We start from the raw sequence: 13,696 nt of genomic DNA, 5'->3' as shown, positions 1-13,696 counted from the left end.
TGGCACTGCTTCCTGCGTAAACAAAATGCTGCTCTCCTCGGACAAGACATTTTCAAATGCCTTTGCAGAGTCCACTTTCAGCAATTAAGCACTTAAAATTTAAAAACTTCGCTTGAATTACATGCAGTTAAGTCTGTAGGGAATCCTCGCAGGCTAGCCACCGCCGCAAGCGACATTCACCTACCAGTCCCAGCCTCGTAGGGCCAGGAACAGCCAACCTTCACCACCTCCGCCCACCCCCGCCTTCGATAATATTAACAACAATTGGTTCACAGGAAGGGAAAGGAGCAGTATCTATCATGCTTGTTTCTGTAGATCCCTGAACCACACCATGAGGGAAGGGAGGAAGGTGAGAGTGAAAGCGGAAAGAGAGAAATAAGAGCAGTAGTGTTAATTTGCTCGATTTTAATGGTGCAAACTGAAACTAGAAATTAACGTACAGTAGTACAGCACAGTTTAAAAGTGAAAGATGGCGCAACGCTTGGCACGCAAACTTGATTCTGAAAGGAAATGACATCCACAAATTAGACCAGGCCTCTGTAATATGCAGTCGACGACCGATTTTCGGACACCTAATTTTTTGGACATGCTTGATTATTCGGACTTTTTCCCAGCCCCAGGACATATTTTTCGGACATTCCAAGCGTCAGCCGGGCCAACTGCCACACATTTTGAGCGGTGTCGCCGCGATCTTGTTTGTTTACTTTTTCCTTCGATAGCCTCGAAACCGGTGCCGGCCTTGCGTGCCGCTCCTCAGCTAAACTGACGCTGGATTGAGGCTATATTATTTTCTTAGCAGCTTCCGTTTCCGGGACAACGTCGCTGCTATCGCTGCTCGCCGCCGGAGGGCTTTTCCTTTTCCTTTAGTGTGATCGCTTCGACTGCCTGTTCCACTGTGTGTTTGCCGTGCGTTTCACGTGCGTTGCCAAGCGTAGCGAGTAGGCCTAGCTGTGGTTGTGCTGATGCGAGAATTGAATCGGCTTCAGTTCTTCAAGAAGCTGTTTCCAAATTTTATAAGGAGTTTTTTTTTTCCTTTTTTTTTTCTTTTTTGGTGCAACGCAGCAGCGAGAAGGCACTCAACGGAGTCGGTCTTGTGATCAAGTGGTTGGTGGTTGTGGTGTGTCTCGACAGTCAGAAAACATACTCTGTCGATTTGCTTTGAACACTTAGTACGCTCGCCGATGCGTGGAAGTCTGTACCCCCACAATGCTGCACAACTGCTCCCACAACGTGGGATTTGTGCTGGATGACGAGTCGGCTGCCTTAGACGAGGAGTGTGTCGTCGAGCAGCTGTCAGGCAATGAGTCGCTCATTCACGATCTTCGGTGTCGAAATTTCATTAGCCGTCTCGTTTTCAGAGTTCACAGACGTGGACCACGAGCTCGAACTGTGCGCTGGGCTCACAGATGCAATAATTATTCGCCAAGAGCTTGCGGAGTCTGAGAGCGATGACAGCGATGACTTGCCTGCAGCAGCGCAGCCGACGCAAGCTGAGCTGATGCAAGCGAAATTCAGGCTGACCTGTTAGCACGGAAGCGGAGCGTAGTGCAGAAAAGCATTCATGACTTTTTCCGGCTTCAAAGTGAATAATAAGCAATAAATTGAGCTTTTTTGGTGCACATTTGTTTTTTAGGACTGCCCGATTTTTCGGACATCTTTGTGGTCCATTGAGAGTCCGAAAAATCAGTCGTCGACTGTATTGCTCCAGTCAGGAATTTATATCGCTTGCAGACATATTAACTAATTTATTTCAGCCTCGTGGCGTTGCTGCCGCACCTGTGACCCCAATTATTATACCAGAAGCAGGGTTACAACGTGTCGGACGTTTTGCAATTAAGCAGACAAGTCACGACTGGCACAGGTAACCTAGACGCCACAAAGCAGAGTGAGAATCTTTCTTTGTAAACACAGGAACATCGCATTACTCATCTGGCGGTTACACATTCCTTTGAACATGTTCAAGTCCTGTTTGGGTAGAGTCCTCTGTCGCTCACACACAGCCCGACATTGTGTATTTTCACGACATACTGAGATTGCAAAAGAACTATGTCTTCAAAACCAGAAAAAATAAATTTGACACGCTTATAGTAAAGTGCACGTAATGAATAGATACAACATTTTGCTGGAATACTACAAGCAGTTCCCTTGTCTCTAATACTGTAAAAGCTAGTAAATTCGAACTTTACAGAACCGGGAAAAAAGTCCGAATTATCGAATGGCCTCGAAAAAACTGACAAGAGTCATTCACATTACGGTAAATGTACTGTATTTACTTGAATAACGACCGCACTCGCATAGTGAACCCATCCAGCCCCGATCTTTGGCTATGAATTTGAAAAAAGAAGCGTGAGCCGTTAGCGCTTCCCTCCGTTCAGCGCCGTCACAGTTCATAACGCATTTTGCGGCGCAGCAGCGATAACGTAACGGTGTGTTTACCCTTCTAGGTTAGCTCTAGAAATACAAAAAAAATTATTTTCCTCGCGATTCTAGGTAATGCGTGGGCGGCGATGTCATATCGCGGGAGTCGCCGCCGCGACCAGGCGCACTTCACTATAACAAATTTTACCAAAAATATCTTTACTATAAAGGGGGGAAAATGTACAGTTGTCTATGGAAAATGAACTGAGACTTCAGTTCCACTTCATTATATCCGAGTTTACAATAGCGGGGTTCTACTGTAAGGCCATTCAGGCTACAATCACTGAGGGCGAACCTCCAAGCCCACCTGAGATCACAGAAGCGTGGGATAAACTACAAATGAATGGTGGGGCGCTTGATGGTACTAAATCTTGCGACTTTTTGTTTGTGGACAACGGCACCGTTTCTACGGAAGACTGTCTGATCCAGCACTTGTTAAACCATTTCATCGCCTTGAAAGTGATGGCTTGTCAGAGCCTGATTCACTTTGTGCAGTGCCTACAGCGACAGCTTGGATAGATATCTGTCGCATTTCGGTTTCGTTTTTGCAGGATCCTTACCAGTCTTAACCTGAAAACTGCACGCAACGAAACCCTGGATATGAAGAAAAATTGTAAACTTTTTAAATTTCGTTATATCTAGGTTTGACTGTATTAAGCTTAAAGACTTGCAATGAAAGCAGCTTCACACACAAAAGTTACACACATAAGAGTTACATGTATAAAGGTTACATACTTGGTGTCGTCATTCTTGTCCTTGTCAGCCTGGTCTTCTACTTTGTTCTTCTTTGGCTACAGAAAAAAAAAAAAAAAAAGGAGGGGGGAAAGAAATGCAATCAATATCATACCTAACATCACCAATTAATGCTACGAAACATATTGTGGTATGCAATGGCACAAGGAGTTTAATGTCCTGAAATTATCAGGCTATAAGGATGCTGTGATGGACGACTCCGTATGAATTTAGACCACCTAGGTTATCTTTAAGTGTGTTTACAATGTACAGCCCATTACTGCCCTGTCCATTTCATCTCTATCAGGTACATTCGATTATCAGTCCTGGACTGTCCGAGACTACTTGCCGACAGCTGTCTGGTGTTCGATTTTCCTCGGGCAGCCCAGAAACCCCGCCCACCAGTAAAGCTCCCGGGCCGCCGGCCATTTTGAGTTGGACTCTGGGCGCATTCCGAGTACTTTTCTTGTTCCTGCATGCAATATTGTGCGCTAAACAAGGACACAATCTCTCTAAGCAGCTGTAAGACGTTTAGATCTCACGTCTTCGCTTTCTTGTCTTGAATCTCTCTACACACAGAAGCGTCCGGAGCTCCGAGCATGGATTGTTTGTTCGTGCTGCCCAGAAGTTCACCAGTTTCGCTCTTTTCAGCATGCAGGTCTGAAAGCGTCACAATCAAACCGCTTTGTGCTGGAGCAGCTAATGCTTGTTGTAAATGCTTTTGCAAACGCTTTCGTCTGGCTTTGAGCGAAGTGAGCTAAGCCCTTGGAAGAACTTCGTGAGCAGCAACGGCAAGAAAACCCTGACAAACATTTAGGCATGCGACGCTCCGTTCGTGAAAAGTACCGAATGACTTGCGCTTCTGTTATCTGTATTACACGTATGTGCACCGAAAAATAAACATGCATGCAGCGTCACTGTGAAAGAACTGAGTCGTGACTGATTGTTGGCATCGTCTGCCAAGATTGGCAAAGAGCAGACGATGGAGGGAGCTTGCAAGGTCATGTGACCGTCACGCTGCTTTCTGCCAGAACAGAAGCCAAGAACTGTCAGCAAGTAGTCCGGGACTGGAAAATTGAATGTACCCATTGAAACATAGCCGGGTTCTAACCCGGCCCAAACACTGGTACTCCGACACTAGGCGAGCGTGCTAACCACCGAGCCACTGCACAGCATTTCGCACAAGGAGTTGTGGAAAAGGCATCGTAAAGATGTGGCATCCTCTATCACTTGGCAGGCGCTATGTTTTTGTCTATAAAGAATTCTCAAAAAAAAAAAAAAAAAAAAAGAAAAGGAAACACGCCGTAGTGATATCAGCAAACCATGATAATTTTTTTCCCCCATTACGAAAAGGTTTGTAACATACTAGGATTTCAACAAGCAATTGACTGCTCCTGCACTTTGTCTACACCAGAATGCAGGATTTGACTAGAAAAACAGCACGCTGCAACCAAACATCACACCCAACACCCCATTATGAAGAGATGTTCAGAGTTATGACGTATTTACAGTGCAAGCTGTATTATCTGGCTCCAGTGATTTCGAATCTAGTCCCACCACATATCTCTATCCGCATGCAAAACGATATACAACTGTATACATGTATAGGAAGCAGCTGGCTCGAGCGTGCCCACCCTACAGCCACTCTACCCTAAACTGTACCAATCAGCAAAGGTAAATTTAAGCAATAAACCCGGACCACAGGCCTTATCCCGGATGGTGATGAAGGTTACACTTTTCCTCACGCACAAAATACTGAAACTGTACTGTTCGATAGCAGTGGAAATCACGCTGGTATCATTATTCATTAAATTTAATCCTTGTTGAAGCTGTTCGTTTGTCATACCCGGAGGATAAGTGGGTAGAATTTTTTTTCACAACCTTGCACAGGGAACTGATGCAACAGCAGGCACAAAGAAAATACACAGCCATAGCAAGCACACACAGCGTACCTGTCGCTTTGGGGTGGTTGTCGGGGTCGCCTCCCCGTCTTTGGAGTCCTTGGAGGCGGCAGGCTTGGACGAGAAGCGCGACTTCTCCGCGGCCGGGGGCGGTGTCAAGACGACGACCGACTCCTTAGAAGAGTCCGCTTCCGCGCCGTCATTGGCAGTGGCTTCGATGTTGCTCTTGCGCAGCGGCGGCGGAGGAGTGGTCGCTGCTGCCGGCACTACCTTACTGTCGCGTTTGTCGGGACTGTCATGCTTCTCGCGCCGGCTGTCCTCTCTGGTTCGCACCTGCTTGTGGTGTCGCAAATGAAAGAAGCCAATGGAGAGAGGAGGGGGAGGAGGAGGGGAGGGGGGTTGAATTAAGTGAAGTCACAGCCCTACTGCTGTTTAAACTGCATCCTCTCTTTCACTTCCACCCCATAACCTGATGAGATGCGAAGAATACACAGCCCAGAAGATCAGTCTGATTACCCTCGTGGCGTTCATCCGCGCATCTTTAGCTGCGTGCCACATACCGAAATGCCCCACGCGCATCACATCTCCCGTTATCCGATGTTTCTTGTCAACACTTTTACCAAAATTCTTTGTCAATTATGAGAGTGGATTCACATACAGGTAAGTGCAGTGTTAATATAATTTTTATTACTATGACACCATACGCTTTAAATGCGCACAGTTTGCTTTCCCAACTCCATGCACAAGTAACCATGCACGTAATCCTGACTGACCTTGACATCTTCCTGGCTGGTGGTAGTCGCTGTTGCCGATGGCTTGGCAGCTGGAGATGGTGTCGGTGTGCCGTTGTCCTCATCCTGCTTAGCCCTGGATGTCCGGGACGGCCTTGGCTTCTCCGGAGGCGGCTCTTCTTTCACCACAACTGGTGGGGGAGCTGGGGCGGCCGCCGCTGCTGCAGCCGGCTTCTCTTTGGCTTTCTTCTCCTCCTCTTTGCTTTCCTTGTCCTCTTCTTTCTCTTTGGCTTTCTCCTCTTTCTTCTTTTGCTATATACGCAAACAGAAAAGAAAGGGGAAGGAAGAAAGAATGAGGGCCACGTGCAGCAGTTCCCTTCCAAAAAAGAAGAGCAGTCGCCGTCAATTCTAGATAGAGGCAGAAAATGAAAGCATCTTTACCGGCAGGAAATTACCAATACATCAATACAGCTTTGAAACAACTCGTAGACAATTCCGTACACTGTAAGCTCGCAGCACTTTTTAAAAAAAATTATTGCTATACCCAGTACTGGTCTCTTTAATTGAGTGCCCTTTCCTAAATAGAGTAGTTTTCTAATGCCAACTAGCGAATAAAATGAAAAATGTTTCTCAAAACAGAGACCTTGTAAGTATGACTTCCACCATTTTCTAGCCATGTCCTGCTATTGGTAATAATGTCCACTTCTTTTTTAAGATTTCTATTGTCACATGGCATGATTCCACGAGTCCTAGGAAGTCTATTCGTAAATTCTGGTATTTCCAACATTACAGCTCCCTATCATTACACATACGTGTATAAAAAAATGTGGCATTAGCATTGTCCAGTCAAAAACTACAAAAGTTGCTTTCTGGAGGCCTGGCTCGCTATCAAAGAAACAAAAATACTTCTTTCGAATAGAGATAAATGCCACTCCAAAATGATGTCCCTCAGGGATGGCTGACAAATTTACCATACTGTTTGTAGGACTGAACCCTTTTCTCTTTTACCACAGCAGCTGTCGCAACAAAAACTAGGAGAGAAAGCAAACGACTCACCTCCTTGTCTTTGCGGGCAAACAGGGTGAGTCCCCGGTCTTGGTTGCGGGTCATGATGCGGTCCGACCGGTGACGCACCCTACCCGACCGTGGGTTCGACATGGTGCAGCCCAGCTTACGGTAGAAGTCTTCGAAGCTCTGCAGGTACCTGCAAGTGGCGGAGAAAAGCACCCAGTCAAGGCTAAGCAACACCTGGATGTGAAGGAGCTATTTTTAACGGGAAGAAGAAAAAAAAAAAAAAAAAGATCATCCCTTCGGCCCTCAACATGTCTCACCAGTTCCTGGGGCCGTATTACGCACCGCTCTCAAACGGATCGCTCTCAAAATCGCTCTCAAAGGCCTATGTCTTATTGGTCAGTTCTGCGTCACCGGTGGACGTCATCAGACGTCATGAACACGAAATAAATGACGACGTTGAGCACCTAAATATGGCCGCCAATTGAGAGCGTTTTTTTGAGAGCGACAAAAGCAGTCTCAAACGTTTGAGAGTGAAAATGGCGGCCGCGTAAATTGCGATGCGCCGCTTTGAAGCATTGTATCGGCGATCCACAGCGAAGAATGAAGCACGAGGACGCGTTTGACTTGCCGGACAAGTTGCTCCGGCTTTGTTCAACTCGGGAACAAGCAGAAAGTGTAGTGACTGTGCGACGATTGCCGACGAACATCGATGAACGGCGGCTTGCGGACGAGTGCGTCGTCACCGCGGCGGCAACGCACCGCATTTTTTTGCTACCGGAGGCTTCCAACCACGATTATACCGTGCTTCCAACGTACGTAGGGAATGTAAGATCGTTTGCATCACGCAGTGCGTCGGTAGCGGAAGCCACCGGGCGGAACGATGACTGCCGTCAAGGATACGGAAACAAGTCGCTAGGCAAGGGGTTCTACGCACGTTGTGAACATCACAATAGTGAGTAGATTTTGTTATTGACTGTGTGTGTTTGCCGAAGAGTTCTGAAGATCATAGTAAACTTGTATTGTGCCTGCTTTATCTCAGATCTGCGAAGCGAACATGCGCATTTCGTGACCCTGGCTGCCCCGCCGGACCAACGCCTCCTCCACGGCGCGTTCGTCTAGCGTTTGTGAATGCGCCGTAAAAACGCCTGCTTCTTTTCATTTCATCCTTCTGTCAATTATATATGCGCGAATCAAAGGCGTCCAAAATAAAGTAAGTTCAATGCAGTTGTGTGTGTCCCTAGTCTTGTCCTTGTCTGCCAGCGCTGCGACACCATAATGTTTGATAGCGGTACTCCTGTGCACCGAAAGGTGATCGAAGGTCTGCTGAACACCTGCGTCTTTTTCCTGATTAGGCTCTAAAAACCCGTGTTGGTCATCGAATGATCTTGATTATATGCACTGATGTGTGCAATACCACTTGTTGTAAGTCGGCTTCTCTGCAAGGCTTTTTTTCCAACCAAAAGGCCTCGTTTCCACTCGTGCATTGTTTTTTAACAGTTGTCTTCAAAATGACCTAGCGAGAGCTGTCGAAAGGTTTCTGTATACCTGCCCTTTATATGTAAAGCACAGGATGAAGGGACTATTGATTGTCCAGCGCGCCTTGCTGCTCGATGACTGGTTTTGGGCCATTTGTCACGCTCCCTGCCTGCGACACATTCGCGGCTTGAAAGTGAATGCGCCGTTAAAACGCCTGCTTCTTTTCATTTCTGCAAAGACCGGGAGTCTTTTCTGAGGACAAGACTTTTTTTTTTTTTTTTGAAAACAAGCCTTGCAGGGAGAGATTGACTTAGATTTCGGCTTTGGCAAGAGATACATTTCCTGAATATGCTGAGACGGGCTATATGCCAAAGAATGCATGTTGCAGTGAAATTTTGTTCATGGCAAAAGCAATAGGAGACAAATATTTATAGTGTTTAAATTTATTTGCTGCCTAAGAAATCGGGGTGCTTCTGTTATGCAGGTAATCATCACTACCAAGTTACAAGGCTGTCCTTACAATGATGCTTGCCTAAACAGCATTGGCACACGTTGTAAGCATTCCTGCGAATGTTTACGATTCTGGCTGTGGGCTACTTAGTATGGATCTTCAATTGAGTGCTAAAACATGCTCAAAAGCTGTTGAGATTAGCAAAAGATGGGCCTAAGTGGATGTCATATTTTGGTTACCCATGAGACGGCAACTACCCACTGAAGTCATGGCTGATTACACCAGCGCCAAGCCATCCCAGTCCCAGCTCGCTGTCTCTTCTCTGCTACCGTCTTGCAGCCTGGTACAGTTGGCTGTGGTCACTGTGGTGTAAACATGCTTAAACTGAAAAGTGCAGTCTTACAGCAAGGCAGTAAATGTTCATGATGCTGATTGTAATCAGAAAATACTACCAACAAAGATCTTTTTTTTTTTACTGCCACTTATATTCAGTAGAAACACTTATTTCTTGGCAGCAGCATTTCACTTGAGTGTTTTTACTGCAAAAGAGGCAGCATATAGAGAAGCACATGTACCTTGATATACATTGACCCTACAACATTGAGAAGCCATTCCATTGCATATTGAAGCTACCTATACAAATAGGTACTGTATGCATGGTGCAGTATACAAAATGCTTATATATCAGATATAACAAAGCTGTAGCTGCTGCTCTGATGTACCAGCTGCTAGGAGAATAGTGCATTTTACATGGCTTCAGTGCCCAGAATGACTGCTGAATGACAAAAATCTTAGTGAAAATAAAATAACTGCAATCATAACAAATGCATTGCTGGGGCTATGTGTGAATAAAGGTTTACACTAATAAAACGTGCAACACTGTCAAGAAGAATGCTAAACAGCTTGAAGACAGTAGAGGAAGCTAAACTGTAAGCATCCAATAAATGACTACGCCATAAATGTGTGATATACACATTTTGCACAGCTACTTTTGTCATTGGCATTTATTTTCTAAGTCTTTTCAACAAATAATCAAAAAAATTCATCTTCTGTTCAAACTGATATTTTATAGAAAAGGCTTGTACATAATTCACACAATATTGAAAGAGAATGCGTAATGTGTGTAAAATGAACATATTTTGAAGCACTAAAGACTCTTTGATGGATATAAAGGCACTTGAAAGCTAGTTGTCATAGTGCGATCGCAGAAATTGAGCCGATTTCGAGCTCGCTCGCGGCATCACATGCATGATACGCTTGCTTTTCCTGCCGACAGAGTGGACACCGTCTAGCACGAACAGAAACTATGAAACCGTCAGAGAGGCCTTGCAACAATGTGCGACCAACACCATCACTCTTACCGCTGCGCGAAATGCAACATACTAGACATCCCTGCTCAGGCCTACCTTTATCGCCTCTAAACTGAGGTCTGGTAGAACAAACTCGTTCTCGCCTCGGTGACAAAAAAAAAAAACTGTGCTTTCTTTCTCTTGAACAAACCAAAACGGAGCGTAAACGTCGGTTTCGGTACCTCACACATAACATCAGCTACTGAACATGAACGGAATGGAGCAGCAGTAGCATCAATCGCAATATGAAGAACCGAGCCCAATGTGCCTGAAGTCAACTGGTTGCGAAGCACAGCAGCGAGTCACTGTGGCTTGCACGACAAGTCAGTGGTGAAGGGTCGTGCGTCGGATCTCGTTTCCCGCACTGCAGTCGCGAGCTCTTGCATAGCGGCTGACACCTACTTTACTGATACTGTCGGCTTCCATCTATCGGCAGAAGTAATAGTGTAGCCTTCATTTTCCTCTTGTATTTTCCAAAGAAACAACACTAGATCACATGGCTACCGCTCGTCGCTCTTGTCATCGCTGGTAAGCACTGATGAAAAACACTCTTCAGCAAGCTATTTTCGTGACAGATACTTTCACCAAGCTGTTCACTGCAGGTTCGTAGCCTTTACTGCTTTCAGTCAGATGTTTCCGGCAACTAACAACATCCGCAGAGGACCTCGATTTTAAACTACGCGTAAAAAGCAGCAACTAGACGGGAAAATCAGCTGTTTCTTTGCAGGCCGCCATGTTCACGCCTCGCTGTCGTCAGCTGACCCTCGCGGCAAAAATCGTTACCTAGGCGCACATTTAATTGTAATACTGAAAATGCCTCTATTTTTAGTTGCCGTATTATAGCTTTGAACAATGTTTCTTAGGTAAATAGAACATTTATACTTTTAATCGCTGCGTTTTCACGAGAAATGTTTGCACACGGCCCCTTTATCGTGCAAATAAAAGTTTCCGGGGTGGGGCTTTGCTATTAAGCACCCTAGCCTCCTTGTAATTGGCTAAAGCCGTGATGTCGTCACACTTCACATGTCTGAGCCTCGTCATTTTGACGTCACGCTCTCAAACTTGAGAGCGATTTTGAGAGCGGTGCGTAATACGGCCCCTGAACAGCCTCAAAGCCAGCGAAGACCCTGTAGCCTTGGTTCTGATGTAACCTTCAGCACATAACTGCACCTACCACCAAAGTTCTAAGACACAGAGATAAGAGACAGTTGGAAAACTGCCGCTGGCACGCAGCGCTGCAGAGTGGGCTCAAACAATCTCCTATATGACATCAGCCAATCCCAAAATGCCCCCCTCCCCCCTACCTGGAATGCTGTGGACAGGTAAGGCGGAAATATCAAATGCTGCTAACTCTCTTCTTTCAGCAACGCAATAGAAAATAACCTGCGTTTGCGCTCAAGCAGACGACATGCTTGAGCCACGTCTGCAACGTCTTTGCTTCAGACGCATCAGTAGACGTGGTGGCTTTCATATGCATGGAAAAGTGCGTTTAAAAACGCAAATGCAGTTTTATTTTCCGTTGCGTAGCTGAAAGAAGAGGGTAAGTAGCATTTAAAAATTCCGCCTTACCCATCTACAGCATTAGGGGGGGGGGCGGGGGGGGTAGAGGGGCGCTGCAGATTGGCCGACGTCATCCACAATGTTTATCTTCCTTTTATTGCCCAAGACTTTATCCGAGGCTGTGGTCATCTAAAACTGCTCAAAATGCTGAAGATCAGCCATGTACACACTCTTGAAACCGATTCCCTTCCCTGGGACAACGAGGCAAGGGCCAGGAACCTAGACGAGCACTTACTTCTTGTACGCCCCACGCAGGAGGTGTGCGTTGGCCTGGGTAGCCGGCGTAGGTAGGCCCAAGCGGGAGTAGACCAGCTTCCACTGGTTGTGGTTGGTGACTCTGTTGCAGCCGCCCAGCTTACCCACCACCCGGAACAGCCGGTACAGGTTCAGGTCGCGGCCCGCCATGGCGGGGCCCTTGTTGATGGGTGTCCCTGCACAAGAGCACAATGACACGTGACGGACGCATTCCGAGACTACTCCACAAACGGCACGAACAATGTGAAACAACAAATGCCTACCGCGTTCGTCCATGAACTTGTACAGCTGTGCCACAAACCGATCCTTCTCTTCACTCGGCTCGTCGTCAGACACCTGGAGGCCGCAAAAAACAAAAACACGTTCAGACAACATTGAGGCTGCAATACAGTCAAACCCGAATATAACGAACTCGGATAGAGCGAATTATGTTTTATATCGAACACTCGAATTTCCGCTAGCATTATGCATATAAAATGCATTTTTTATAACGAACTACACATCGAATATAGCGAACTCAGCGCGCGCAATCGGTCGCCAAACGCCCGCCAACGGGCGGGCGTTTGTGCCGGCTCCGAGTTCTCTCCGGGCAGCCCACGCTGCCGGGCCGCAATACTTCTAGCGCATGCCGTTGTCAGATGGGAGGGGGATTGGCGACGGCTCCGTTCCCCAAGGTCTCACACAGCGCATACGTCATCACGCGCCCGCTAGGGTGCTTCTGCTGCTTCTGCGCCGATGCCACGCTTCCGTAAAACGCAGGAGGGGCTCCCTACAGCAGCTTCCACGAGGGACCCTCCTGTACGCATGCGCGGCCGTCGCCCGGAGTAGCGTGAGTAGCCTTTAAAATCCGCGCCATCGGCCAGCCTCTCTTTGCAGCGCTCCTATTCGGCAGCTGCCTACCATGTGATCAAAGACGTTCGAGCAGCTCCGGACCTATTGCGCTTCGAGAAAGAAGCAACACCGGCCGGAACTGGTTTCAAGTTTGGGCGAAGGGAAGGCAGCCTCCGAACAACGAACGCATCAGTGGCGAACTTTCCCGCATCCTCGGAGCTTTCTTTGTTCGCGTTTGCAAGTCGTGCTGCTGCTATCCTCACGATTCCGGACGTGCCTACGTTGCTGCTGGCTTGCATTCCGGCGCTACATCCTGCAAGATGACGACGAAGCAGCGGCATGCCCTACCGCTTTCCGACAAGCTGGAGATAATTCGCCGCGTTGGCCGCGGCGAAAAAAAGTCTGACGTTGCCGCGCATTTCAAGATTCCGCGGAGCACGTTAAGCACCATTTTGAAAAACCAGTCGGCCATCAGAGGCAATGCACAGGAACGACCAAATGGTGATGGCTTTCGCCACCGCAAGCCGGCTTACGACCAAGTAGAGAAAGCGCTGTACCAATGGTTCTTGGACGTTCGCGCGCGAAATCTGCCGGTCTCTGGCCCCATGCTACAACAGAAGGCAAAAGATTTTGCCTTCGTCCTGGACGTCGAGGGGTTTACAGCAGGCAGTGGCTGGCTCCAACGATTTAAAGACCGCTACTCCATCACCGGGAAGGTGGTTGTAGGTGAAAGCCAAGCAGTGGACGCTGAGAGTGCTGAAAAGTGGGTGCAAGACGTGTGGCGTGCTGTCACGGAGAGATACGAACCGTGCAATATTTTTAACACCGACGAGACTGCCTTGTTTTGGCAACTGCTGCCGAGCAGAACCTTGGCGCTAAAGAATGAGAAGTGCCATGGCGGCAAATTGAATAAGGCCCGAGTCACCGTTCTTCTCACGACAAACATGGACGGTTCATCAAAGCTGCGGCCGCTTGTCA

The 13,696-nt window shown here is 47.3% G+C and overlaps 1 protein-coding gene across 1 annotated transcript in view; it reads right to left on the bottom strand.

Annotated features, from left to right (window-relative positions):
- Nucleotides 1–13,696, bottom strand: part of LOC146173146 (uncharacterized) — a 54,704-nt gene that overhangs the window by 14,160 nt on the left and 26,848 nt on the right. Inside the window, exons 9-14 of the mRNA XM_084584602.1 lie at nucleotides 12,151–12,223; nucleotides 11,868–12,063; nucleotides 6,839–6,986; nucleotides 5,825–6,094; nucleotides 5,103–5,384; nucleotides 3,154–3,209 (exon numbers count right to left, since the gene is read on the bottom strand). Of these exons, the coding sequence (XP_084440728.1) occupies nucleotides 3,154–3,209; nucleotides 5,103–5,384; nucleotides 5,825–6,094; nucleotides 6,839–6,986; nucleotides 11,868–12,063; nucleotides 12,151–12,223 (1,025 nt within the window). The remainder of the gene's footprint in view (nucleotides 1–3,153; nucleotides 3,210–5,102; nucleotides 5,385–5,824; nucleotides 6,095–6,838; nucleotides 6,987–11,867; nucleotides 12,064–12,150; nucleotides 12,224–13,696) is intronic.

This window comes from Amblyomma maculatum, chromosome 11 (genome assembly GCF_055883805.1).
Source record: "Amblyomma maculatum isolate TAMU_Amacu chromosome 11, ASM5588380v1, whole genome shotgun sequence".
Classification (NCBI taxonomy): domain Eukaryota; kingdom Metazoa; phylum Arthropoda; class Arachnida; order Ixodida; family Ixodidae; genus Amblyomma; species Amblyomma maculatum.
Note: the sequence above shows the minus strand (reverse complement) of the source record. Positions and strands in the feature narration are given on the sequence as shown.